The following is a 25,106-nucleotide window of genomic DNA, read 5'->3' as shown; positions in this document are numbered from 1 at the left end:
TAAAGATGCCCACCTCCTGCTGCAGTTTGTCTACTGCACTGGTAACACTTTCTTCTCCCGCCTTCCGGTACTTCTGGGTCATGGTGTTCTTCAAATTTTGCTTCAACTCCATGCTCAGCTGAATAGAAGAGACAAGTGGGATAAAATTACAAGGCAAACTCCCCCGTCAGAGTGACCCAGAACCCTGCACACGTTTCACTGCCTTTGCTCCAAGAGAAAAGCAGAGAGCCTAGTGGAAGCTACAGCTTCCTTCAAGATCATACTCCAAGGTTGGACTGGACAGGCTTATTTCCAACTGATTACAGATCATGCCTCCATTTTATTAACTGGAAGAAGGTGCTTCAGGACCAAAGTTTAGCCTGCATTACACATCAACATATGGGTCCGCACCTTGAATACATAAAATTGCCAAGACGTGCCTATATCAAAAAAGAACATAAAACTGTGCCTGCTTAAATACAAATATGCCTATGAGACAATGTGCAGTCTTCTTCCCCTGAAGCCTGTGACAAAATACTAAAAAATAAATCACTCTGTCCAGGAGCAGGAAGAAATCAGAGCCCTGGGCATGCTGGATTGAAGCCGCATATTCTGAATAGCTCTTGTATCGGCATTGAGAAGGGTGCCACAGGAGGGAATTAAGTGTGTGATTACAAAAGTACTGTGAGGCCTTTCTTGATAACAGTCACAGAGAGACGAAATCTGAATTTGCAACTGAAAAATTTCTGAAAGCATCATCATAAACCACTGGCATGTTCAGATGATTTGATTCAAACATTTATTCTCGTGGAGGCACTTTTAATCTAGCTGAATTAATCTCACCCATCCAGGTGATAGCCAAAATGCAACGAAGAGCTGCATCTTTTTTTTGTTATCCTGGTTCATATAGCAACACACTGCTTTAGTCCAACACTTGTGAAATTCAAGTTTCCTATACCAGTCAACAATGTCAACAGGCATTTTAGATAGGGTTAATGAATGACACAGGTGGGTAGCCTCCCTCTACACCTTTTACTCTACACAGTAACCAGTAAATGAGAGGTCAAAAACATCTGGTTATGCTGAACTGTGCAAAATACAATCTGCAGTGTACTGTCCCTTTGAAACACTGTTTTTTCCAAGCCCATGCATCCAACGGGGACACCTACCTCACAGAGATTATATGAGACTTCATTCATTAATATTTACAAAATGCTTTGAGATCCTGGGCTGGGAAGCTCTACAGAAGTGCAAAAGACTTAGTGTAATAAAAATAAAAGGTTTGGCAGCTAAGAGGAATCAGAGGCAAATAAAGAGGAGAGTCCACCAGCAGAATTATTACTTGGGAGAAAAGCAGTTACCTGTGGGCTCACGGGGAAGAACTGCAGCATGGAATAGAGATATCAAAAGAAACAGTTTAGACACACACACACAAGCCTTAGACACCAAAGCAAGGGATGAAATAAAAACAGTGGCAAACAGAGCAAGCAGGCTGCAACCAGGAAAAACAGGGGATTTGTCAGCCAGAGGGCAAGGGGAAGCACAGCTATTATCAGAGATGCCCTCAAGTGATCTAAGGCACTCAAGGGTACAGCTCGGAATATGCTGTCCCTTATTTCAACCTAAGGATCAGCTCCTCTTCATTATCACGTACGAACCTCGTGCCTTTGCATGGAGGGATGAACAGACCCTGGCTTCCTGCCAGGATAGATCTTTCCCTGTTAAATTTGCACACTCATACCACTGATCCCTCCTGGCAGAAGCCAGCATGCTTATTTGGCTCCTTGCAAACCACCAGTGCCCATTTTAGGGAGGCAAAGCACAGAAGGCCTAAGATAAATAGGAATGGCAAGGAATCCTGGCAGTGAAGCCAACAAGAGGGGATGTCCAGCTGCTTTTCAGACTGCCACTTGAAAACAATCCTGATTCGCCATTTCAAATCAATTTCTAGACATGAGACCAACTTCACAGGCTGTCTGTGCCTTGGTGGGTAAACTCCCATTGAAAACAAAGTGATGACTTAAGCCTCTGTTCTCTGTAACTGCAAAAAGTGCCAAGCTAGAACTGCAGCTGTTGGGAGCCTGCGCTGTACTCCAGCCCTCCAGATGAAGTACAGCTTCTTAACCTGATAGGACCTCTTAGCTGGACCATTCATTATCTTTCCCAGTTGAAAAATATAGCAGCTAGTTTGCTGGATGCATCAGGAACTGTTCCTATGTTGTGAATATACTAAGTGGAACTAACGTGATTTCAGTTGCTTGTACTATGCCTTGAAGGGTGTTAGGAGAGTTCCTATATTTACACAGCCTCAAAAATTGTCTTCTACAAAGTTCTTCAGAAAAACAGCACAGAAAGGTGAACCACAGGAAGGAGCCGAGCAGCAAGGCTGATCAGCCTCCCTAGAGTAACCACCACCACTTTGTCAAAAACAGTCAATAATCTAATGTCTTCTGTATGAGGAGGGGAGTGAGTACAGACATGTGGAAAGGTGAACCACAATCAGACCCTAGGTCCCATGTCCCCAAACCCAATTCTGGCTGGAGAAATGGGATGATAACCAGCTGTTTCCTCTGCCCACTCACCTGCTGATAATAGATATAGGCCAGGATTCCAGCAATGATCTCCAGGAGAAAGATGCACAGTAACAATATGAAGTACTGTAAAATAATGGGAAAAGGAGGACATTAGAACAGAATATAAGGAGATGCCAGAAGCCAGCTTTTCATTAGCAGGTAAAATGTATGACTCTGTCTTCATCAATGTTTTTTGCAGCAGTATTCAAAGGCAAGGGCTGAGATAAATAGGGAAGGAAAGGAACAATCCCACAGGTTAAAAAAAAACACCAAATCACAGGATAACTGAAGACAAGCAGCAACAAGTGTGAGTTTAACTCAGAGTGCCAGAGGGATATAGAGAATGGAAAAGTGCAGGCAACTGAGATAAGATCACTGGACAAAGGAAAGTGGTTGCTGGATAACCTGATGACTACATTCAACATCACAGAAAACATCTGATTCTGACATCAATACAAAAAAATTTTAAACTTTTTGTTTTCATATTGGTTAAGGCATGTCACCAAGTTACGAAGGAGCAATGCATGTTGTAATGATGATTCAGTAAAGCAAAAATGGGCTCATTTCACCAAGGACATAGTACATCAGCATAAACCGCAGATTTATGTTCCCAGTGACTTCCACGGGGCTCAATCACAGGCTGAAGGGCACTGTTGAAGCAGACAGACTGTAGCACTGATTCACACTCAGGACTGTGATTATATGTTCTACTGAACTAGGATCTAGAAGGCAATGCCTGGTATCTCAAAATCAAAGTGAGAAGAGCTCTTAGAAAACTAAGAGGAGAATATGACTATTTCTTAAAAGGGCTTAATGGCAGTGAAGTGGAAAGTGATATGCTCTGCTTACCACAAGGAGAATCAAATGGACAGTACATAAAACTGTTTGGGGGCACTGTTCCTATACACAAACACGAAGAGAAGTCAAACCTATGAGGAGGAACATGTGTACTAGATTAAAAGGACCAGGCAGACTTGAAGACAGAGGGTGATGTGGCCATTTCCTCATTGGGGTCAAAGAGAGTTTTTCAGGTAGAACTCCTGTCCTGACACACAGGCCTGCCTTGCTCCTGGTCAGCAATGAACAGTTTCTTTAGAGATCCAGGCTGTTATATGACTGCTATTACATTCATCTTTCCGTAGACAAAGCTGAACAGACACCCATTCCAGCCATAATAAGGACATCATGCTAAGTCCCTGTAAGTGTTGGCCTCCCCAGGACAGAACAAACAAAATATCCCTATTTTCTGTTTTACCCCTGACCTTAAGAAATGGCTGCTCCCAAGGGACGAAGCAAATGGCGCCTTACAAATGTAACTGGATATCAAACCATCTCTCCCTGGCACACATAAGGAGAGTGAAGACCTGGACACTGCAATGTGACCTACAAAGCATGGATGCCTTTTGTTTGCACAAGGGTTACACTCCCACTGTGCACCCTTCTTCACTAGGTACTTCCAAGCCCCTTTGCAGAAGTAAAATGATGCAGACACACACACTCAGGCTTCCTCTTTCGTTCCTGTTAGGATTCAGCAGCTGCAAAGGATGAACAGCTGGGTTTTATCTGCAGACCAGGCTTTAATCTGAGCATACAATCTCAGGCTTTCACTCCCCAGGCCCACATCCTCCCGCACTGCCGAACACAGATGGTCTCTGCAGACGCCTGTACAAGGTACCCATTCATACCAGGGCAATGAGTCACCCAGCGGTGTGTCAGATAGCTAAAGGCTGGTCCCAACACTTGCAGGAGGTTGAAAGGGGACAAGAAATGATCCACAGGCCTTGACACAAAGGCTGGCTTTCTTTTGTTGTGACCTAGTTATGACCTAACTGCTCTGACATCATCTCTCTCTATAAAGGCAGTGGGGGGGAGGAGGGTGGCAGGATGCTGAGAACAACCAATGAACTAGAAAGTTTATTTTATTTATTTTTTCCTTGCTCCATGTCATCATGTCAAAGGCATTCAGGTAGAGCTAAGTTGTGTCACCATATCTTGGCTCATTATGCTGGTTTACGGTGGACAGAAACATGAATCCAGCAGACCTTACAAAATTTGAGTCACAGGACCTTTTTAACACTTTGTAAGGGCGGTTACTGCATCTGCCACCCACGCATCCAACCTGTCTCTGCTGATACACTGCATCATTATCCTTATCCTGTCTCATCGTTCCCTCAGGGCCACTTCCAAGTATCAAGCTGACATATGGGGGCAGCAGCTTTCACTCTGGACACACACAAAGCACAGGGCTGCTCTTCTTGTTTCTCATTAGGCATTGCAGAGGTGCTCTGGAAGCAGTAGGCCAGCTCTGGCATGGAGCTGCAGGGACACGCCCTGCTTGCTTCCCAAGAGGAAGCTAAACAATCAGAAATGTGGCATCACCCAAAGGCCTGTAGAAGACACATGCCTGGACCTGGATGGCCTCTGTGCAAAATTTACTCTTACTCTGGCTCCAAGCCAGAGTCAGGGCTATCTGGTGTCTCCTCAAGACCTACAGGCTCCAGAATTCTTCCATCCAGCTTCAAGTGTTTGAGTGAAGCATCAAGCATTAGTGTGTTTTTTCTGAATAAGGCAAAGAACGGTTCAATATGTCTATGATCCAAACTGCTCTCTGGAGAGATCTTTCTACTACTTGAAGAAGAGATATGTAACAGCTATACCTCTAGATCAGCAATCTCACTTCAATGGGAAGGCTCCAGGCTGAAATGCTGCAGGAACAGAAATCATAACCCGTTTGTGTTCCCTTCTCCCTGTCCAAGGTAGCTAGCTAGCTGGAGTGGCAGTGTGAGAGGCCAAGCCTGAAGAAAGTCACCTTCTTTCTTTACATGTAAAGTTTTCTACATGTAAAGTTTGTGTATGCAGGCGTGCATCTCCACCAAAGTACAATACAGTACTGGTATGTGTGCTTGTGAAGAGCTGGACTGTAGCACCACAGCCAGTCAGGCTGCAGATCCACTGCCCTGCCTGTTCAGGGGGCCAGAGAAACTCCGTATCTGCTGCGCAAACCTCAGCACATCACCTGGCTAAGGGAGGCACACAGGAAAGTAAATAAGCAATGACCAAAAAGAAAAAAGGTGCAGCTGTGGGTGATGAGCAATGAAATACTACGAAAAGCCTTGAAGTGAGCCTATAAAACTCACAGTTAAATAGAAAGGCAGCAAAAAATTTCACAGCTTCCTGAGCCTTCAACAGAAAAACAAACTAAAAACCAGGTATGCATTTTACAAACAGCAGCCAAAGCTGTCGATAACTGATTTTTAAAAGCACCAAGGAAGCACTGAGGAGAGCAGACAGTGCTGATTACAGTTCTTTCTCACATATTTACGTGGTCCTCTGGTAAAGACAGAAATTGGGACACGCTGGCAGAGGCCCCAAGGCATGAACTGTGAAGCTGCCAGGATTACTGTCTGAGCTCAAAGCTGGCGAAGGACTCCAGCCAGGCTCAACCAGCCCTGTCCCTAGTGCAGATTACTCACTGGCACTCAGAGCAGACCACAGGCAAGAAGAAACAATAGGCCTGTCACAACCAGCCACTCCGAAAGGACGCATGGTGTAAGGAGACAGAGTGATCTTTTGTTCCCAAGAGACAATTATTATTTTTCTGTGGCAGAATAACAAAGAAAACCCCACTGGATTTTCAACCATAGCTTCTGGCTGAGGCAAAAAGACAAAGGAATGGAGGGTAAGTAAAGCAAGGCCAAAACGACAGCTACAGACCAGGAGCCTAATGAACAAGCACAGCAATGCACTTACTGTGTCCTCTGTGTTTTATTCTCCCTTCCTGGCCCTACTCTGCCTCTCACAGGGATTACCAGGCCTTGCTTGCAACTCCTATTTCTCCTCCTCTATCCAAACCAAGAGGGGAAACGGGACACTCAGGTGAACAGGAATTTGCAAGGGAAGGACCCGGTGAAGAGTTGCTTAAGTATCCTTTTCTGTAACTGTGAAAGCAAAGAGCCACTGATCATTATTTCAGTCACTGCACTCACCACGGCAGCCCAGATACTGAAAGGGACTACTGCCATGCTCCAGATTGAAAGGGAAATTTGAGAGGGAGGAAGCAGAATAGAATCCCTAGGGCTGGTTGAAAACTTCAGTGAATGTGGGTGAACAGAAAGTAACACAGGGAAAGGCATACAAAAAAGCAGCAGATTATCAAAACAGTGTGGCTTCTTTTGTGGAAGCAAAACTAAAATTTTTGCAATTAAAGAACATACTCATCAGAAATATTCTGATTTTTGACAAGCAAGTGAAAAAGCATGTTAATTTGGCTTGAACCTACTGTCATCAAAAGCCAGTTTTGTCTCTCATATTTTCCTCTCTCTTTCACTTTTCCAAAAGAGAATATGGGATGGGCAGGAAGAAGGAAGAGACAAAAGCCACAGTATTTTGTTTTGAATAGTTTCAAATAGGTGTTCTTACACAAAATATAGGTATTATCGCTATGCTTTGTACTTTTGAACCATGCAGTGGTAAGCACATTCTTTGGGTAGATGAAAGGAAATGTTCTCCAGTAGAACCTGTCCCCTAGGACGAGGACTGCACTGCTGTTCAGAGCTGGAGGCCTTAGTGGTATTTACTCTAGGACAAACAAATAAGGTCGGTGCAGAACACAACCAAGATGTTTCCCTCCTTTCCAGCATGGTTCAAGAGAAAATGGGGTGAGTCATCCCCCAAACAAAATAACCAAGCAAAACTTACCACTCTTAGCAAATTCCGACGCTCTTTGAAGGTGGCGCAGCAACCAAGGATGCCAGTAACCATGACAACCACCCCAGCCACCACCAGAATATAAGCAGTTGCCGAATACGTGCTGGAGGAGAGCAGGCTGATGTAGTCACTCTTCTCAGCAAGGGTCCAGGCGCCCACGGCCATCACAGCCCCGCCAGCCAGCTGGGTAGAGAGAGTAGCAAGCAAATGAAGGGCATTTGATGCATGAACTTGCTCACCTCCTAGAGGAACTGGACTGGGATACCAGCTCTGTAAGCAGAGCCAAAGATGATCCACACTAAACACAGGACTCCCAGAGGTCTCACAGGGACCAGGAGCAGGCCCCAGTGCTCTGGGAGGGGCTGGGCGTCAAGGTGGCCAGCTGAGCACCCCAAGCAGCCTGAGATGAAAGCTCTCTGAAGCGCCTACCTGTGCACAGCAATTCATACTTGAACCAGAGCCTTTTGAAAAGTAGCCACGCCATTATCTGGGCAAATATGAAAAAATGTCAAATCTATTGGGGTGCTACCTAGCAACAGAGGGCAAGAAAACAGCTTTACATCAGCAATCTTTCCACTGTTTGTCAAGCAGCAATACTACCCATAGATGAAAACCATGCTCATCATCTCCTTCCTAGACTATACATACGGGGAGAAAGCAGTCAAGGAGCTAAACAGCCTGGCTGGTTAACTCTAGCCCTTGCAGCAAATGAACATGGAGAAGCCAGTCAGACTCCTAGCAGTCTCTACTCTCTTTGCAAGCCTTGTGTTTCTGGAGGGTTTTATGCAGCTTCTAGTAAGCTCAGACAGTTCTCCTTAAAGGTCTGACCTGGACACTCCAATGCTCTGTCCCAGGCAGCAAAGAACAATCCCTTGGCATCAATAACTTTCTGATGGAAAGCACAACTCTAGAAAGCTCTAGCATGGACCCAGCTGCAGGAAGGTAGTTTGTTACCCTTGCTCTAGCTGTCCCACTCCACTGCCAGGACTCCCTCTGCCATTTTGACAGCAGGAATGACAAGACAATGCAGTCCTCAGGCTCTCTGAAAAAGCAAGCTAGGTGAAAAAACAAAGCATGTTTTCAGGCTCCCTGTTATTTTCCATAGTTGGCAACATAACCCAGAAACAGCCAGAGACTACAGTGCCAAGCCACAACTTCTCCAGCCTGGGCAGCCAAGCCCAAAGGATGAGATTTCACCCCACAGGATGACATTTGTGTCCTACTGATGTCAGTGCTTTTTGCCAAAGAATTAATCAAGCCCAAGATTTCTGCACCCGACACCAAAACTGCAGTGCCATCTCAGTGCCTCTGAAATAGACTGAAGTTTCTTACCCAGAAGAAAAAGTTGAAGATGAAGAGCAGGTACTTGAGACAGATGGCCCCACATGTTTCCTTCTTTTCTGTATACTCACGCATCTTTCTGGCTCAGCAAGTTCCTGAAAAAAAAAATCAGAAAAGCTTGAGTCAGTCAGTTATCACACCCTTTCTCCCAAAAGGCCAGCATTACTACTCTCCTCCTGCAAGAACTCACACTTCTGACCTTCTGCTGAAGTAAGCCAGTGAGCAAGCCATTCAACTGACTTCAGGGATTCTAGACAGTGCTTGCTTAGAGAGCTCTTGTACCCATATGGGTGACCTACACAGCACAAGACCTCACACAGTGTGAAAGGGAGGCAGATGGTACCAGCATGTGGCCTTCCTGTACTGCCTTCATCCTCCTTCTTTCTCCCCATCTTGCTGTCAACTTTTGCAGACTAATTTTCCTTTAAATCAGTACTTGCAGCGGAGGGATCAGACCTATCGTTGTGGAAGCTGTCAAGCCAAAACCATGAACTGTGATCAATGTTACAGTGAGGAAACTTCAGTATAGTTCATGCTCACTTCCTCCTATTTGAACTCAAATAAACAAAATCCCAAACCTGTTATCCAGAAAAATCCCAGTATCTGGCTCCTGACTGAAGCCTGTAAATGCTGCTTCTGAAGGCAGCAGCAGAAACCTCTGTCTTTGACATTTATGGATCATCTGTCTCCAATGAATATTCTTTACTCAGTGGCATTAGTTACCACTGCCTTAAATAGACCTCTCTGTAAGTCTGGGTTATTTTTAATGTTTACAGCTGTAGCTTGGAATGCACTTGTTATCCGCTCAAATGGCCTATTTTTTTTTGAACTGCAGCAATATGTTGTAGTAATTAATTCTCTTCACTTTCCTTTTATCTCATGGCCCTTCTCGCTGGCCAGCTGTCTTCCCTACTAAGTGGAAGAAACATAACCATTGGCTTCAGATGACCTGACACAGTAAAACGTCACTGCAAATACACAATAAATGGGAGTTGTGGGTGTACTGGTTTGACTGAAAATGGGTTACTTTTCTTCATGCACTTAGAAACCTTTCTTTTTCATAGCTAGCACGCTCATTATTTGGACTTAATTTGAGAACAAGAAGATAACACCTCAGCACAGAGTTAATGTTTTTAATTGCTCTGGTCTGAGAGCCAAGGACATTCTGAGTGCTCTGCCCACAGGTGTGAGACATCAAGGAAGGAGGACATGGACGAGGCAAAGCTTGACTGACATCCAGACTGATCAATGAGAGTATTCCATCCCCTTGCATCATGCTTCAGATATAAGGAGAGTTGGGCCTTCTGCTTGCTCTCTTGGGCACTTTCTCTTGCGCGCATTGTTTTTTTTCCTTCACTCTTTTTTGTTGGAGCCAGGGGAGTTTTTAGCCCAGCCTTTTGCCATTTTGCAGAGGCTCTGGCCTTTTCTACCTTTTTCCTTTCTTTTCTCTCTCTGGGATGAGCTTTGGGACCGTGTGTGGCTGCTGGGACTGGCTGCTCAGTTGTGGACAGAGCTCATGAGGAATTGCCTTGAGTATCTTTTATTTCTATTTTTATATATATATATATTTACTAGTAATGTATTAGTATTTTGTTATTTTATTAAACTGCATTTATCTCAATCTAAGTTTCTCCCTTCCCTTGCAATCTCTCTCCCCTGTTGTGGGGGGTGGGAAGGGGGGGAAGTGAGAGGCTATTGTGGTTGTACTGCTAGCTGGGGTCAAACCACAACAGTGGGTCACTCCTAGTGCAGCGTTACAGATGTGCTACACTCTTGAGCAGGTTTCTCAGAAGTAGGTCTGCAGCAACTGCAGCTCCATGTCACTTCACTGCCTCCTGTTGACGCCAGAAGGTCTGAACCTCTCAAAAAAATTCTCACCACTGACTGACCAGGCAGACAAGATAAAGGCACTGCCCAGAGCATCGCTGCCAGCATCATCTGTGTGAGGAAGTTTCCAGAGTTGCAACCAAATCCACACCACCTCTCCTGCATTCACTTAAAAAATCATCCCTTTCCTCCCCACTACCAGCCAGCAGGGAATGATGAAAATATCTTGCACCCATATCAGAGCAAAATGTTTTCCTAAAGCAGCAATTTCCCTGGAAGCAGGGAGGCAAACAGCCCCTCCTCTTTTCCAGAGGCATTCAGTTCATGCACACTTAGATTACAAAACTTCTTCCCGCAAGTGATACAAGCTTCCTCTGGGGACCTACTGCAGCTAAAACCTAGCAATGCAGTACAGACACTCATCTACTTTGGTAAGCACACTGCAAAACACCTGACAATAAAGAAAGCGAGCAACAGGTACACACAGACAGGCTGCACATCAAGTGCCTATCAGGCTGAATCTGTTAGTATTATCTTTGCTGCTACATTGCTAACATATGGCTTTAGAGCTGGATGAACCAAGACTGGGAACAGCAGCTGCTTATTCTGCAACATAATTGTATTTTATTTGCAAGGGAACTGTTTCTTTTTGCTTCATGCCAGCCCACTCAAAACCCCATCCAGGCCTGTGCTTTAGAAACTAATAAATGAAGCTAACAGGGAAGGCAAGGGTGAGGGTGTGCCAGCAGTCCCACTCATGCCTGTCCCCCACCACCATTTCAAAAAAACCCATTTTTCTCTAGAATAACATCTGGCAACAACAGCTGGCAGCAGAAGGCTGTTTTACTGGCAAAGGGAACAGCTCTGAGATGATGGCATCTATCGAGGAGAATTACTCTTCACAATTATCTTCAGAAGAGATCAGAACCTCCAGCAATGCTCAGATTAATTACCACATTGCAGCACAAAAAGGCCCAGGGCAGCAGGAAGGAATGGATGCTGGTGGTCTGCACTGAACAGACTCGTAAAGTCTCACTGAGAAGATAGCCCGTGAAAGCACCATTTGTGAAAGGTGAAAAATTTACAGTTCCCAGAGGCTTCCTTTAGCCACAGAACAGGAATGGCAGCAGCAAGGCAGGTTCTCACAGCCACACATGGCCTGCAGAACCCAACACAGGTACCACAGCCCAGACCTGGGAGATGTGCTCCAGTAACAGACTCTAAGGGCTACACTTGGCTTTCTGCCCACCCCTTCTAGCATCAGGGCAGTATGCAGATGAAAATACGCCACAGGTTTGCTGAGACTGACCCTGGTACAATAGCACTGATAGTCAGAAGATGGTAACAATGCTTACTGTCCTTGGGTTGGTTTCACTGCCCAGTTTCTTTCTTGCTCCAGAAGATTTCAAGAACCTCTCCCATTCCCCTGCTCAAAAAAAAGCCACTACAGGTATTTCCATGTATCACCATTCAGCAGGTGCTGGGGCTCAGCAAGGGATGCTAACTTGTCCTTCCTTCTGATCTGAGAGCTCAGAAATCACAGACCAAGCTGCACCTTGTTCTGGGTGAGGACTGGGCAGACACACATCTGAGACCACACTTGCACTGGTAACAGTCAGTCTGAAACCCCCTCCAGAACACGTCCCGCTCTGCTGAGCATTGTGTACAGGCCTTTCAGGCAGCTTGGCTTCACTGCTGGGAGGAAAAGATCTGCCTGTTCCCAGAAAGCTGGCAGAGAACAGCTGCATATTTATAAAGCACAGAGATTCATGCTGGGATGGCAGGCCATGAATCAGAAAGCAAACAGGGCTGTCTCCTGTTTGATCTGTCCTTCCCCGCCAGGAGCAGAGCTGATGGCACTGGCTGCCTCTGCATGCTTATTGACCCACCCAGCAAGCTATTTGGGGAAAGGCAGCTCCCTCCAGATCCTTTTTTTGGAAGTTATATGTTTGTGCTCCTTGCCTCACACAGGGTGGCTTGCCACCTCCCACTGCCTGCAAAGACTGGGTCAGGCTTTAGGGAGCTACGCTGGTCGTCAGGGAAAGCAAGTGATGGCAGGAGACACCAGTGAAATGCCTGCGCCAAAGAGCCCAGGCAGTGGAGAGGGGAGCCACAACCTGCCTCACAGGCTAAGCCTCGTGGTCCCAAAAAACACAGAGGTGTTGATCTGTGCCGCAACACTGAGATGAACAATGGGGAGGCCTCATCCCAAACTCACTGACATGATGAGGGTCTCTTGGCTTTAGTCATCTTCATAACAGACCCTCAGAAGTACACAAATCACTCTTGGAAACAGACAAGAAGCAGCAGTGTTAATTAAAATACATGGTTATACTTAAGAACATCAAGGCAGAGGTCTTATCGATAATTACAAACAAGTTCTCCAGTGGACAGAAAACAGCAAGCTGTACCACAGAGCTGTATTTACAAATGCATAAAAATATATTACATAGACATGAGCTTCATAACAGGAAGCACTTTACTAACTGAAAAAGTGGTTAGAAGACCAAAAGTATCTCCAAAAAGAAGTTATCTTGGTTCAGTCCAATAGACAGTAGCTTCATCAGCAAGTTAAATTTAAGCAAGCAATCATAGGATACAAGCTGTGAAATTTAGTCAGAAAATGAAGAGAAGTATTTTTATGTAATTTGCCAGAAATCAACAACAGGTTCCTGCTATGCCCACACACACTGCAATATAAGCAATAAGAAGAAATAATGCTCTAACTAAAACAAAATACACAAAGATGCAAATAAAACACAAGGACAAACTCAGTGTGACAGAACCTGTACATGAAAGGGAGATGTAACAGTTTGAAAATTAATTCAAGAAAGTGGGGGTTGAACAGCTTGAATCCAGCTCTCCACTCTGACACTGACTTTGTGCATGGCCATGGGCAAGTCCCTTAGTCTGCCCTTTGCCTCTGCTCTTCTACCCCAACACAGGACCCTCATTTTTCTCTAAACCCAGTGATGTTGTAAGGATCTTCACTGAGTACCCCTGCTGACAGGAACGCCAGCTGTGAGGCATGACAGGCTCCAGGTGACTGGTGTATTAGCAAAAGCCCTATGGTAACTGCACTGCCTCAAAAGCGCCTTTGCCAGTATAGGATACTTTGGCCAGTGAACTGGAACAACCTATTTTGGGGTTAGTAAAACCCATACTTACAATGACAGGATTGTCTGGTAAAGCGATTCTGGCAACCATTTACAAGCCATGCTGGCTCAAATACATCAAAGATTGCAAGATGCTAGTAATGAAGTAGGAAAGAATGGAGCGATAGTGAAGCACCTACTTGACAAGCTAGAAGGAAAGGATGACCCACCTCTACAACCATCTCGAGGAGGAAAAAAGGAGAGGAGGAAAAAAGAAAGTGAACTCATTCTGCTCTGACTGCAAGCCACAACCTCCCAACTGGGTAAGAATACACAGTGCGTGACTACCAGGCAAGGCAGGGGTCACTCCAAAAGTGAAACCATTCCATCCCATTTTCTTGGGCTCTCATCCTAGTGAGACTAAACTTAGGACAAACGGAACAACAGGAACGTACCAGAAGTTGAGCAAGTTTGGCTCCAGTTCCCAATGGTGAGGACCTGGGAAGACAAGCACTGCACAAACAGCTGCTTCATTGTGCTGAGCCACCTAAAATCTCAATGGCAGGACTTGGTCTGGTTATCCCACGTCAGACCACTGTATTTTTATTTGCAGGCCCAAAGGCACATACAAGGCACACACCTACATCCCAACTCAGAAAGCACGTGGCATGCACAAACACACACACTCCTGCTGGCTAGACAGTCAGTGAGTCATCACAGACGTTGCTTGGTACATTTGCCTGAACTTGCACAGTAACAGTACTTAATTAAACAGCACAGAAAGCCAGGCCTGCAGGCTTTTTCTGCATTACCTGCCCAAAAGAAGCATCTGATGGATGGGAAGAAACAATGCCAAAGCAAATGAAATAGCTCCCAGCCCATTAAAAGCATCATTATTTTTAAGTACTGAATTTTTAATCCAATGCATCAGTGACGTCTATTTCTTAGATAACTTGTATGCCGGAAGTGAAATAGCCTCTAACCTCTTTGCCAACACACACCAGAAAGACCACCTGCAGAAAATTCTGCTGCACCTATGCTGCTATGAAAGCGCAGCTCCCAAAGGGCCCCAAGTCCAATATCGTCAGCCCCCTGCCAACACAGCCACCTCCCGCACCCAGTGGGCACAGTACAGGCCTGGAGGGCAAGCTTCAGCTTTGCTGGAGTCTGAGCTAGGCCAGACAACCCTGGCCCTGAGGCAGTTCTTAGCAAACAAAGCAAGCAGATGTCCTCCCCTTGGTACATGCAATGCAGGTGTGGGCCAATCACCTATTATCTTGAGCAAACTGACTGAAAACCTCATTCTCCAGCAAGGCTAAAGTCCAATCTTTGGAAGCATGACCTCTCTAAGTTCCCTCTCTGTAAGATGAAAATACTACCACAACCACTTAACTTACCCCACAGAACATCCTCAGAAAAGGATATCAACTTGCCAGCACACCTCATACAGCCCAGAAAGCAGCCAGAATTCAGTAAGTAAAGCCTTCCCAGGAGAAGACCTCTGATTTACACAACTATTGAGTGCCTTATCCACCCCAAACCTATGGCCAACTTGGGTCAACACCCTTCACACTGACCTTCCACCACCAAAGCAGCTCACAGTGCCAAAGCAAACGTTCAGTCCTCTTCAAGTACTTTCTTCCACCCCTCTCTTCTTGCTGCCTCTGGTCCTCTGCTGGATTCAGGAAAGCAGAAAGCTGAAAAACAAAAGAGATGCAGAGAATAATGAATCATAGAATAGTTTGGGTTGGAAGGGGGCTTCAAAGGTCATCTAGTCCAACCTCCCTGCAATGAGCAGGGACATCTTCAACTAGATCAGGTTGCTCAGAGCTCCGTCCAGTCTGGCCCTGAATGTCTCCAGGGATGCGGCATCCCCCACCTCTACAGGCAACACATTCCAGTATTTTACCACCCTTGTTGTAAAAAAATTTCTTCCTCAAGTCCAGCCTGATCTCCCCTCCCTTAGTTTAAAACCATTACCCTATCCTAACAGGCCCTGCTAAGAAGTATGCCCTCATCTTTGAACTATGTCAAAGTTAATTCTGGAAATCAATATTTGATAATACACTTTGCTATCAAGTCCCCCTTTTAACAAAGAGTGCATGATTTCAGAATACAACTTAACAAATGCACTTAATGAAATTGTGCACTGGATAACAGGGGAGAGCCAAACTGTAGCAGAGGAAAGTGTGAAGACTTTCTGATGATAGGAAGCTGTCAGAACACATTTATATTCACTGCTGCATCCTGCAAACACTGCTATCATTTCTGTCAAGGCTGTGTACGGACCACAACAGCTCATTCTGGTGCAAGAGGCCTGAAACTAACTCCATGAGAAAGCTCAGGAAGAAGACCCTTCTGCACAATGTGAAGCTGCACTAGCTGCTATTAGTGCCTCCAAGTGATCTTTGCTCCAAGCTCTCCCATGGGAGCTTCCAGGGAGGTGGGCAGAGAGTACCATAACTCAGTGGATACATCCATCCTCTGCTCCCAGGGCTTACAAGCCCCAGGATACAGAGTACAAACCAGAGCAGGGCCCCTGCAGAGAAAAAGTGCACTAGGAAGTCACTGTGTTCTTCAGCCTCTATCCCTGGTGAAGCATAATTAAGACACAGGTTCTAAGCACCACAGCAGGCTCTTCTGGAGAACAGCTCCCCCGAATTCATTGTCACTGCCAGCCCTCCTAGAGCAAGGCTTCAACCTCCCAGTGTAAATGCACAATACTTTCCTCAGATAAGCAAGAAGCCACAGGAATGTGCCTTCAAACTTAAGAGGAGTTATTTCTCTGCAACCGTACTACATTTATCATAGAATGGTTTGGTTTGGAAGGGACCTTTAAACGTTATCTAGTACAACCCTCTGCAACAAGCAGGAACACCTTCAACTAGATCGAGCTGCCCCATCCAACCTAACTCTGAATGTTTCCAGGGACAGGGCATCTTCCACCTCTCTGGGCAATGTGTTCCAGTGTTTCACCACCCCCATCGAAAAAAATTCTTCCTTATATCTAGCCTGAATCTACCCTCTTTCAGGCTCTACTAGAAAGTCTGTCTCCATGTTTCTTATAAGCCCCGTTCAAGTACTGAAAGGCTGCAGTAAGGTCTCCCCAGAGTCTTCTCTCTTCTCCAGGCCGAACAACCCCAAGTCTCTCAGCCTGTCCTCACAGCAGAGGTGTTCCAGCACTCTGATAATCTTGGTGGCCTCCTCTGGCCCCTCTCCAACAGGTCCATGTCTTTCCTGTACTGAGGGTTCCAGAGTTGGATGCCATACCCCAGGTTGGGTCTCACTAGAGCAGAGTAGAGGAGTAGGATCACCTCCCTCAACCTCCTGGCCACATTCCTTTTGATGGAGCCCAAGATACAACTGGCCTTCTGGACAGCAAGTACACATTGCGGGTCATGTCCAGCTTTCCATTCACCAGTATCCCCAAGTTCTTCTCCACAGGGCTGCTCTCAATCCCTTCATCCCCCAGGCTGTTCTGATACCTGGAGTTGCCCTGGCTCAGGTGCAGGACATCATGGGGTTCACACAGGCCTAGCTCTCGAGCTTGTCTGGGTCCCTCTGGATGGCATTCTGTCCCTCAGGCCTGTCAACTGCACCATTCAGCTTGGTGTCATCCACAAACTTGCTGAGAGTGTGCTCGATCCCACTTGTCTATGTCATTGATGAAGATACTCAACAGTACTAGTTCCAGTACAGACCACTGAGGGACACCACTTGTCACTGATCTCCATCCGGACCCTGAGCCATTGACCACTACTCTCTGAACGCAACCATCCAGCCAATTCCTTATCCACCAAACAGTCCATCCGTCAAATCCATACCTTTCCAATTTAGAGATAATAAAATGTGGAGGGCTGTGCCAAAGGCTTTACAGAAGACCAGACAGATGACAACCATAGCTCTTCCCTTGTCCACTGAGGTAGTCATGCCACCATAGAAGCCCACTAAATTGGTCAGGCAACACTTGTCCTTGGTGAAGCCATGCTGGCTGTCTCGAATCACCTCCCTGTTCTCCATGTGCCTTAACATAGCTTGTAGGAGGATCTGTTCCACAATCTTCCCAAGCACAGAGGTGAGGCTGACACGTCAATAGCTCCCAGGGTCCTCCTTTACACCTTTCTTAAAAATTAGTGTGATGTTACCATTTTTCCAGTCACCGGGGACTTCACCTGACTGCCATGACTTTTTGAATATCATGGAGAGTGGCTTGGCAACTGCATCAGCCAATTCCATGATGACTTTGGGAAGCATCTTATCAGGTCCCATAGACTTATGTATGTTCAGGTTCCTCAGGTGGTCATGAACCTTATCTTCTCTTACAGTGGGAGGGACCACGGGAGCCTTGAGATGCCTTGAGGTCCATCCACTTGAGAGGTGTGGGAAGAGAGCTTGCCACTGAAGACTGAGGCAAAGAAGTTGTTCAGTACCTCAGCCTTCTCCTTGTCCATTGTTACCAGTTTGCCAGTCTTGCTCATGTCTTCCTTTTCTGGCAGACATACCTATAGAAGCCCTTATTATTCTTTGCATCCCTGACGGAGTTCAGCTCCAGCTGTGCCTTGGCCTTCCTGACACTATACCTACAGAACCAGGCAGTGTCCCAGGATATCTTCCCAGGATACCCAGCCCTTCTTCCATTGCCTGTGCACTTCCTTTTTGCCCTTTAGTTTGACCAGCAGATCTTGACTCATCCGTGCTCATCTCTTGCTGTCTTTTCCCTGTTGGCTCCTTTTACCTCAGGAGCCCCTGACTCATTTCTGTAAGACTTCAAGTGTGCTCTAGCACATCCACCACATCACAGAGCAACAGCCTGAGGACCCTTGCTAGCACCTCATCCCTCTAAGCTTGGCTTGTTGTCCCATGCCTTGTCATTTCTGTGGAGGCAGCTAGGCTGCGTAAGGCTGCTCTACTGGAAAATGGCCTCAAATATCCACTCTATCCCCTGATATTCTAAGACAGAGGGTCCCAAACTTTTCATAATTGTTTGTACTGCTACATCCTCAGCCATCTCACCCTCATCCTACAGCAGGCAGGTTCAATCCTCCCTGCAATCTGTTTCCATTGCAATTGCAGGCAGCAGAATGGCAAGGGGAAGAAAATAGTAATTCTTTCTCCTTAACACATCTGTTTGGATACTGAATTAACGATCATTTGACCTATACCCTGACACTAACTTACTTCACAGCCTAAGGCTTAAACTCTTATCTATTGTCTGTACTAGGGTGTGGAAGCAGTAATACTTCCTGACTTGCCTGGGTGGGATAATGGAGTATTTATAAACCACTCGGGAAGAAGAAAAAGTCACTTTTTATTAGTGGATCAAATCTAACACAATTCATAATCATTTTAACTTCCTGTTATCTTTAAGGGGACGTTCCTTGCAGGCCTTCACATAGGATAGTATTGATGACACACCTTCATTTATAATGGCTTAGATTAGCCCTGCTTCTGTTCACTATGGAAAGGAATGCTCTGGTAAGAGCTAGAAACTTGTTGGTTCACATTGCTATGTAGCCTCTAGACCATAAAAACATCTCTTGAGAGAAACAGTGGAAATCCCAGTACTTCAGCCATTGACAAGCAGGCCAAACAACATCCTGGAGACATTAATTAAAGATCAGACAGGGGTGCTTTCTGAGTAACTGGAGAGAGGAGGGAAGGCACAGGCAGTGCAGTCACCTGCAAAGCAAGCAATAGCTCTGAAGCATCTTCAGGCCCAAAGGCTGGGCCCAAACTCTTCTCAAGCAGCCCCTGTGCCCTACCATTTATCTATCTGCTTCATGCTGCTTCCATACTCCTCTCCTTCAAGAGGAGGCCGAACCAGAATGCAAAGCTCAACGCTTTGCTTTCCATCTCAGCATGTCTGAACATGCGTGGAAGTCAGAGTACTTGTGCATCTAGGGCTGGGGAGAAGGCAAAACATGAGCCAGACATCCAGTGAGGCAAGTAAGCTGTTTCTCAGGAATCACCGTTTACATTTGTGTGGGGGGCAGCCACACAGAACAGATTTTGGTCCAAAACCCTCCTTCCTGACCCTTCAAATGGAAATTGAACTCATTTGGCACTGCTGCATGAGATTCCCCAGGCAACAGAATGGAAACTGCCTTTATCTTCTTCTGCCTGTTGTCTAAACTGATTACATGCACCTGAGGGCATGGAGTCATCTTCCTTGACTGTACAGTACCTAGTACAAAAGGAACTTGCCCCAAGCATTTTAGGGGCTGCTGAGAAGCAGGAAAACAAAGCAATGTTTTCCAGCCACATCACCTACTCCTACCAGGAATGTGCATGATGGTTCTAGGAGAGGTGGAGACAACTTACAAAGCCACCTACATTCAGTAAGATGATCTCTTGGCCATTTTTGGCAGGCCCTGCTTGGATCTCTTGGCCATCTTTGGCAGGCCCTGCTTGGCTCTACCTCTCAACCAGGAAAGGACCTTTCTGAAAAACTTAGGAGAGGATAAGCAAGATCCCATCCTGGGAGTTTAGGAGGGTCTCACCTCAACACCCCCTGGGTCTAGGCATCACCTCCACAGGTGTAACACAATCCTGCATCACCCCTCGGGACACTTGACAAATCCCTCTTTTCTTCTACCCTGGCTCAAGCTGCTGTGTTTTGAATAGACCCCTCAAGAGCAATGCAGACTCTTGACTCCCGCTAATTTTGACGACAGTCAGGTATCCAGTGAGGAACGACAGTCAGGTATCCAGTGAGGAACGGGTTGCCTAATACACTTGAGGAGCCGCCTGCTCTTTGAGACAAGAGCTGCCTCTCAAGAGAAGAGTACTTAAGCCTTCTGCTCATTTGTTGTGACTGTTTACTCCCCAGGGGAAGGACTTACTGAAATGAACACAAATTTCAAATGCAGCAAGGATTTACATGTTTAGCATAACACACATGCCTGCAAATTAAATGTTTTATGAGTGGGTTAGTCGAACCAGGGCGAGGTGACGGCTGGCTTAGGGATCCTCCAGGATAAAAGGGACTTTAGTGTACAATCAACTTCACAACCATTAAGAATAAGAAATCATGAAAGAGAAAGAAAGAGGGATCAAGCATGCCCAGAACTGCGTGTGTGTGTGTTCTAGCACTGTTCCACTACAAAGCAAACAAAAAATCTTTCACAGGACTTGCTGGTCCTAACAAAATATACACAGCCAGCCACATCCTGAAAGCAGAAAGCCCCCGTGCACTGCTCCCAGAAGTGGTATGTCAGGGAAGCAAGCAGCCGCTCCACGCACCCAGTCCCCACTGGGAGCTGGAATGCAGCCAGAGACCAGCACACACTGCACGACCAATGGGGACTCCTGCGTCAAACAACATCCTCTTGTATCTCATAACAGCCTCCTTTATCCTGAAGGATCCCAAAGCACTTTACACTATTTATACACAGAAACCACTTCACCAGTCATTGAACTGAGGAGAGGAACAATAACCATTGCTTTTCTCTCACTCAGAGCACCAGAAAACAGTGCCTGGCACGTTTCCAGAGAGCTCACAGCAATGAGGGTTTGCCACAAGGAGGAACAATAATTCAGTTATGTCAGGGTTAGCCAACAGACAAGACCAACTTTTTACTGCAGCCTGCTATTAGTATTTTAAATTCTACTTTACCAACTCTGTTCGCAGGCACTGCAGGGTTTATAGATGTTTGGTGTTTTTACTCGTTTTGTTTTTTTTCAAGCAGGTCTTTGTTTGCACTGGAGAATTTACCAGTAATATTAAATCCTATTTCTGAACAAAACAGTTTGTGCAGAATCAGCTTTCTGCATGATCCCTTCCTATTCATTACATTCATTTTCAGCTCAGCTCTCAGAAAAGAAGCCACTGGGTCCTCAGTGTTTTCAGGGAGTGCTCACAAAACTCCCTGCCCTGTTGCCGTGCCAGGCCAACAAGCACTAAAAGTCCCATGAGGATAAAAATCCTCCCAGCCTCCACAAAGCCTGTTCAGGTAATTCTGCACATGAATTCAAAGTGCTCTCCAAATAATGTCGCAGTGATAACCATTTATTCACTCCCTGCAAATAGCTGAGTTTTTACGTAGTGGTTTGAGCTTAGGGAAAGACTAACCTAAGAACGTATGCTGTGTTGTAGCTAGCACATAGTCACTCAAAATTTGACTGCAGTCTCATTGCAGAGGTACTTTCAGCTTCATTCCCTACAAAACTTTACAGTGAAAAGGTAACTAAGTAAAAGCCAGCAGATTTTCTCCGTACCCACAGTATCAGGTGCGTATCCCATGGCAAGCCAAGATCTTCACTCCACTGAGCTCACAAACAAATCACAGGACTTTAAATCTGTCAAAAACATGTGCCGCAGTTTTTGGAAGACAGGGCAGGCAGCTGGTGTGTCACCGTGTCGTGGTTAACCAGAGCTAGCAATATAACCACGATAGCCACTCGCTCACTCCCTCTGCCCCAAATAGGGGAGAGAATTGAAAAGGAAGGGAGAAAACTCATGGATTGAGATAAACACAGTTTAATAAAATAATGCTAATATACCACTACTACTAATAAGATACATAAAATGGAAAACAGAATATAAAGTAAAAGATACTCAGTGCAATTTCTCACAAACTCCATCCACACCAAGCAGCCAGTCCCAGGAAGAAAGAACGCTGGTCCAGAACAGCTGATCCTGGAGGAAGACGGAAAAACGCAGAAAGGCCCAGAGGCCTCTGCAGAACAGCAGGATGGCAAAATGCCGAACTAAAAGAACTCCCAAATGGAGTTCCACAAAAACAGAGCAGAAGCAGAATGGGTTTCTGTAGCCAGAAAATCCAGCTCTCCTTGAATATGAAGCATGACTGTAATGGCATGGCATATTATCATTGATCAGTCTGGATGTCAGTCAAGGTCTGTCCCATCCATGCCCCCTTCTCAGGTGCCTCAAGGCACAGCGGCCAGAAAGACCTTGGCTCCCAGGCAACACCTAAGATATCAGTAAGTTCTTACATTATCTTTGTTCCAACTCAAAGGCACTGGCAAGGTGCTTGAAGAAAAACATTAACTCTGTCCCAGGGTGTTATCTTAATGTTCTCAAACTAAATCAAAACAAAGATCATGCTAGCTACAAAAAAGAAAGGTGTCTAACTGCATGAAGAAAATTAACTCACTTTCAATCAAACCAGCACATACCATGGAGTACATTTCTAGCCTCTAAATGACACAATGTTCTATAACCTCACCGCCTGAAAGATCCTTTGCCTCCTCAAAGCATCCCAACAAAGAAAAAAAAACCATATCATATTATAATAGGAACACAGAGAGATCAAGTGACTCTCCCAGCAGAGAAGAGGTAGATTCGCTATCCTCACATCTCAACATCCATCCTCCATCAGCTGAGCTGGTCTGTTCTCTGGAAGAACATTGCAGAACACAAAGCAATAAAATGCCATGTTTTCTAGCTACTTGTTAGCACTGCCCTGCCTGTGCCTCAGACACCTGACTGCAGAGAGCGCAAAGCAAGAAGTACACAAAAAGTTGGCACCAGCCTTAGCTTTTGTACAAAACTCGTTTTGCTTTGAATAGGCCGTTTCTGTTCCCACTTTCTGAGGTGTAGACAAGCAAAGCAAAAGTTACTGGAGTCAGCCCATTGATCTCTCCCAGGCAGCCTGCCTCCATTTCAGCTCCACAAAGATCATATTTTAAAAGCAGCTGAGAAGGGATTTGACCGTGGAAAATAAGGTTAATGGTCTTATCGTGTCAGGCATGTTGCCCATTAGCTCAAGACCGGAGCCAGCCATGCCAGAGAAACCCTCTCAGTGTGTCAGTAATGGAGCTGGTACCTGCAGACCTAGGAATGGGGCAACATACTCTGCGGCGCCCCAGCACACGGACAGAAAAGGGACCATCATGCAGCCACAGAACGGATGAGAGCAGTTCTTACCTCAGCATGGCAGCTAGAGAGACACCAGTGACAGACATCTTTAGGAGCCGCCTTTCCTCCTCAGGACAGCCACCTCACGTGCAAACACTTGCACCTGGAACTACCCACTTCGTTAACAGCAGTGCCAGGAACAGCCATGAAGTCTCTTCTGACCATCAGTCCTTATATATCCCCAACATCCACGTCTCCAAGCGTGTTTCAGAGTCATAATTGAATGCTTTGAGGAATTATATTCCTCTCCAGAGCTAAAAACACTTTACTAGAGTCAGATCAAATATCAAGCATAGTCAAGGGCAAATCAAATGCCATTTCATTTCCCAGAGCTGTAAGTCCAAGTTTACAGGAGCTGTTTCTCTCCGGCTGCTACAGGACCAATGCTGGAAACAACAATCACTCCATGCTGCTTAAGGCTGCCCTGAAAATGACCATTCTTCCAGTAAAAATCAAACCCCCAGCCAAAAAGAAAACATTCCTCCCCCTTTCCCCTTGCTCTTGTGCAGCAGGTTTTAATGACTCTGCTAAAACCATTTATGCAGCTGTTTTTAGACTAGCTTGCAAATGTGACAGGGAGGCACCAGCATGTGAATAAATAACTAGGAGGCAAAGGCTGTCTCAAGGCAATTATGTGCTGGCTCTTTGCCAAGACTGGGGGTAGGCGAAAAGATAAAAAGGAGTCCCTGAGGCCAACCAACAAGCTCTGAAGAAATCCCACAGCCCCAGGCCATCAACCACTTCCCTGAAACACCTGGCACTGGGAGCTGGGCTTGCTCAGGTCCTCTCCACTGCTTCAAATAAACACAGAAGCAAAGGGCAGCTCTCCATGAAGGGTACAGAGCTATAACCAGTACAGAAACTTTGGCAAGTTTGTCTCAAGAGTATCATCCACTCCATTTTGAGCTGGCAGGAATAAGTAACTGGAAAAGTGTTTCTCTAACAGACGCCAGCACAAAACACTTCGACTTCAAACGAAGCCAGGAAATCCTGCAGGGTGTTTCTCCACCAACCAGGTTACCCTAGTGCTACCTGAACAAACTTCACTAAAGGAAAGCCTAAAAGGAGTTTGAAACTTAAGCCTCTCCATACCCCCTAACCTGCCCTGGAGGTCAATTTTCAAGTCAAGAGGGACGATACAATTTCGCCTGGTCTCCTGTTACTTTAGAGGTTAAAATTTTAAAGGCTAAAAGTAGTTCATTCTACAACTCTGGGACACCCTGGATTAACCCTCAAGTATCAAGAAGACTCAAAAAGACTTCAGGCAACAGGAAACCACATACTTTGCTCCCTCGAGAGCCTCTCTAAGCATTACTGGCATGTAATGGCGCAGTATTCAGGCTACTTTGAGCTCAGCAGAAAGCAGCAAAGCATTTTGCTCTGCATGCAAGAGACAGAGACATGGCAAACATCTGGTTCTGAGCAGACTCATGCACCTCATGCCATTAGTGAGGAGGGGAAAAGCAGTCCACAACAAGGTGCACTTGTAGGTTAAGATGCTCATTAAGTTCTTAAGTATTAAAAGAAAAAAATACTCAGAGAAAATCCAAGAAGAACACAGCCAAAAGTTTCTGAAGAAACAGAATAACTACCTTCACTTTGACCCGAGTTTCAGCAAGTACTAAATGACTACTGTGAAAATTAGGTCCCTCTAGGATATCAAGAGATAAAGGAACCCAGAAAACAAGTCACTTACTGCTTTTG

The 25,106-nt window shown here is 45.7% G+C and overlaps 1 protein-coding gene across 3 annotated transcripts in view; it reads right to left on the bottom strand.

Moving 5' to 3' along the window:
- CD151 (CD151 molecule (Raph blood group)) overlaps nt 1-25,106 on the bottom strand; it is a 39,598-nt gene that overhangs the window by 6,259 nt on the left and 8,233 nt on the right. For 2 of the 3 annotated variants that reach the window (XM_080345519.1, XM_080345521.1), the window contains exons 2-6: nt 15,100-15,219; nt 8,592-8,695; nt 7,251-7,442; nt 2,562-2,636; nt 14-118 (exon numbers count right to left, since the gene is read on the bottom strand). In XM_080345519.1, coding sequence (XP_080201645.1) covers nt 14-118; nt 2,562-2,636; nt 7,251-7,442; nt 8,592-8,675 — 456 coding nt within the window. In that variant the 5' untranslated portion in view covers nt 8,676-8,695; nt 15,100-15,219. The remainder of the gene's footprint in view (nt 1-13; nt 119-2,561; nt 2,637-7,250; nt 7,443-8,591; nt 8,696-15,099; nt 15,220-25,106) is intronic. The other variant, XM_080345520.1, reaches the window with a different exon arrangement.

Source organism: Nesoenas mayeri, assembly GCF_963082525.1.
Source record: "Nesoenas mayeri genome assembly, chromosome: 5".
Classification (NCBI taxonomy): Eukaryota; Metazoa; Chordata; class Aves; order Columbiformes; family Columbidae; genus Nesoenas; species Nesoenas mayeri.
This window is presented reverse-complemented; position numbering and strand designations above follow the sequence as displayed.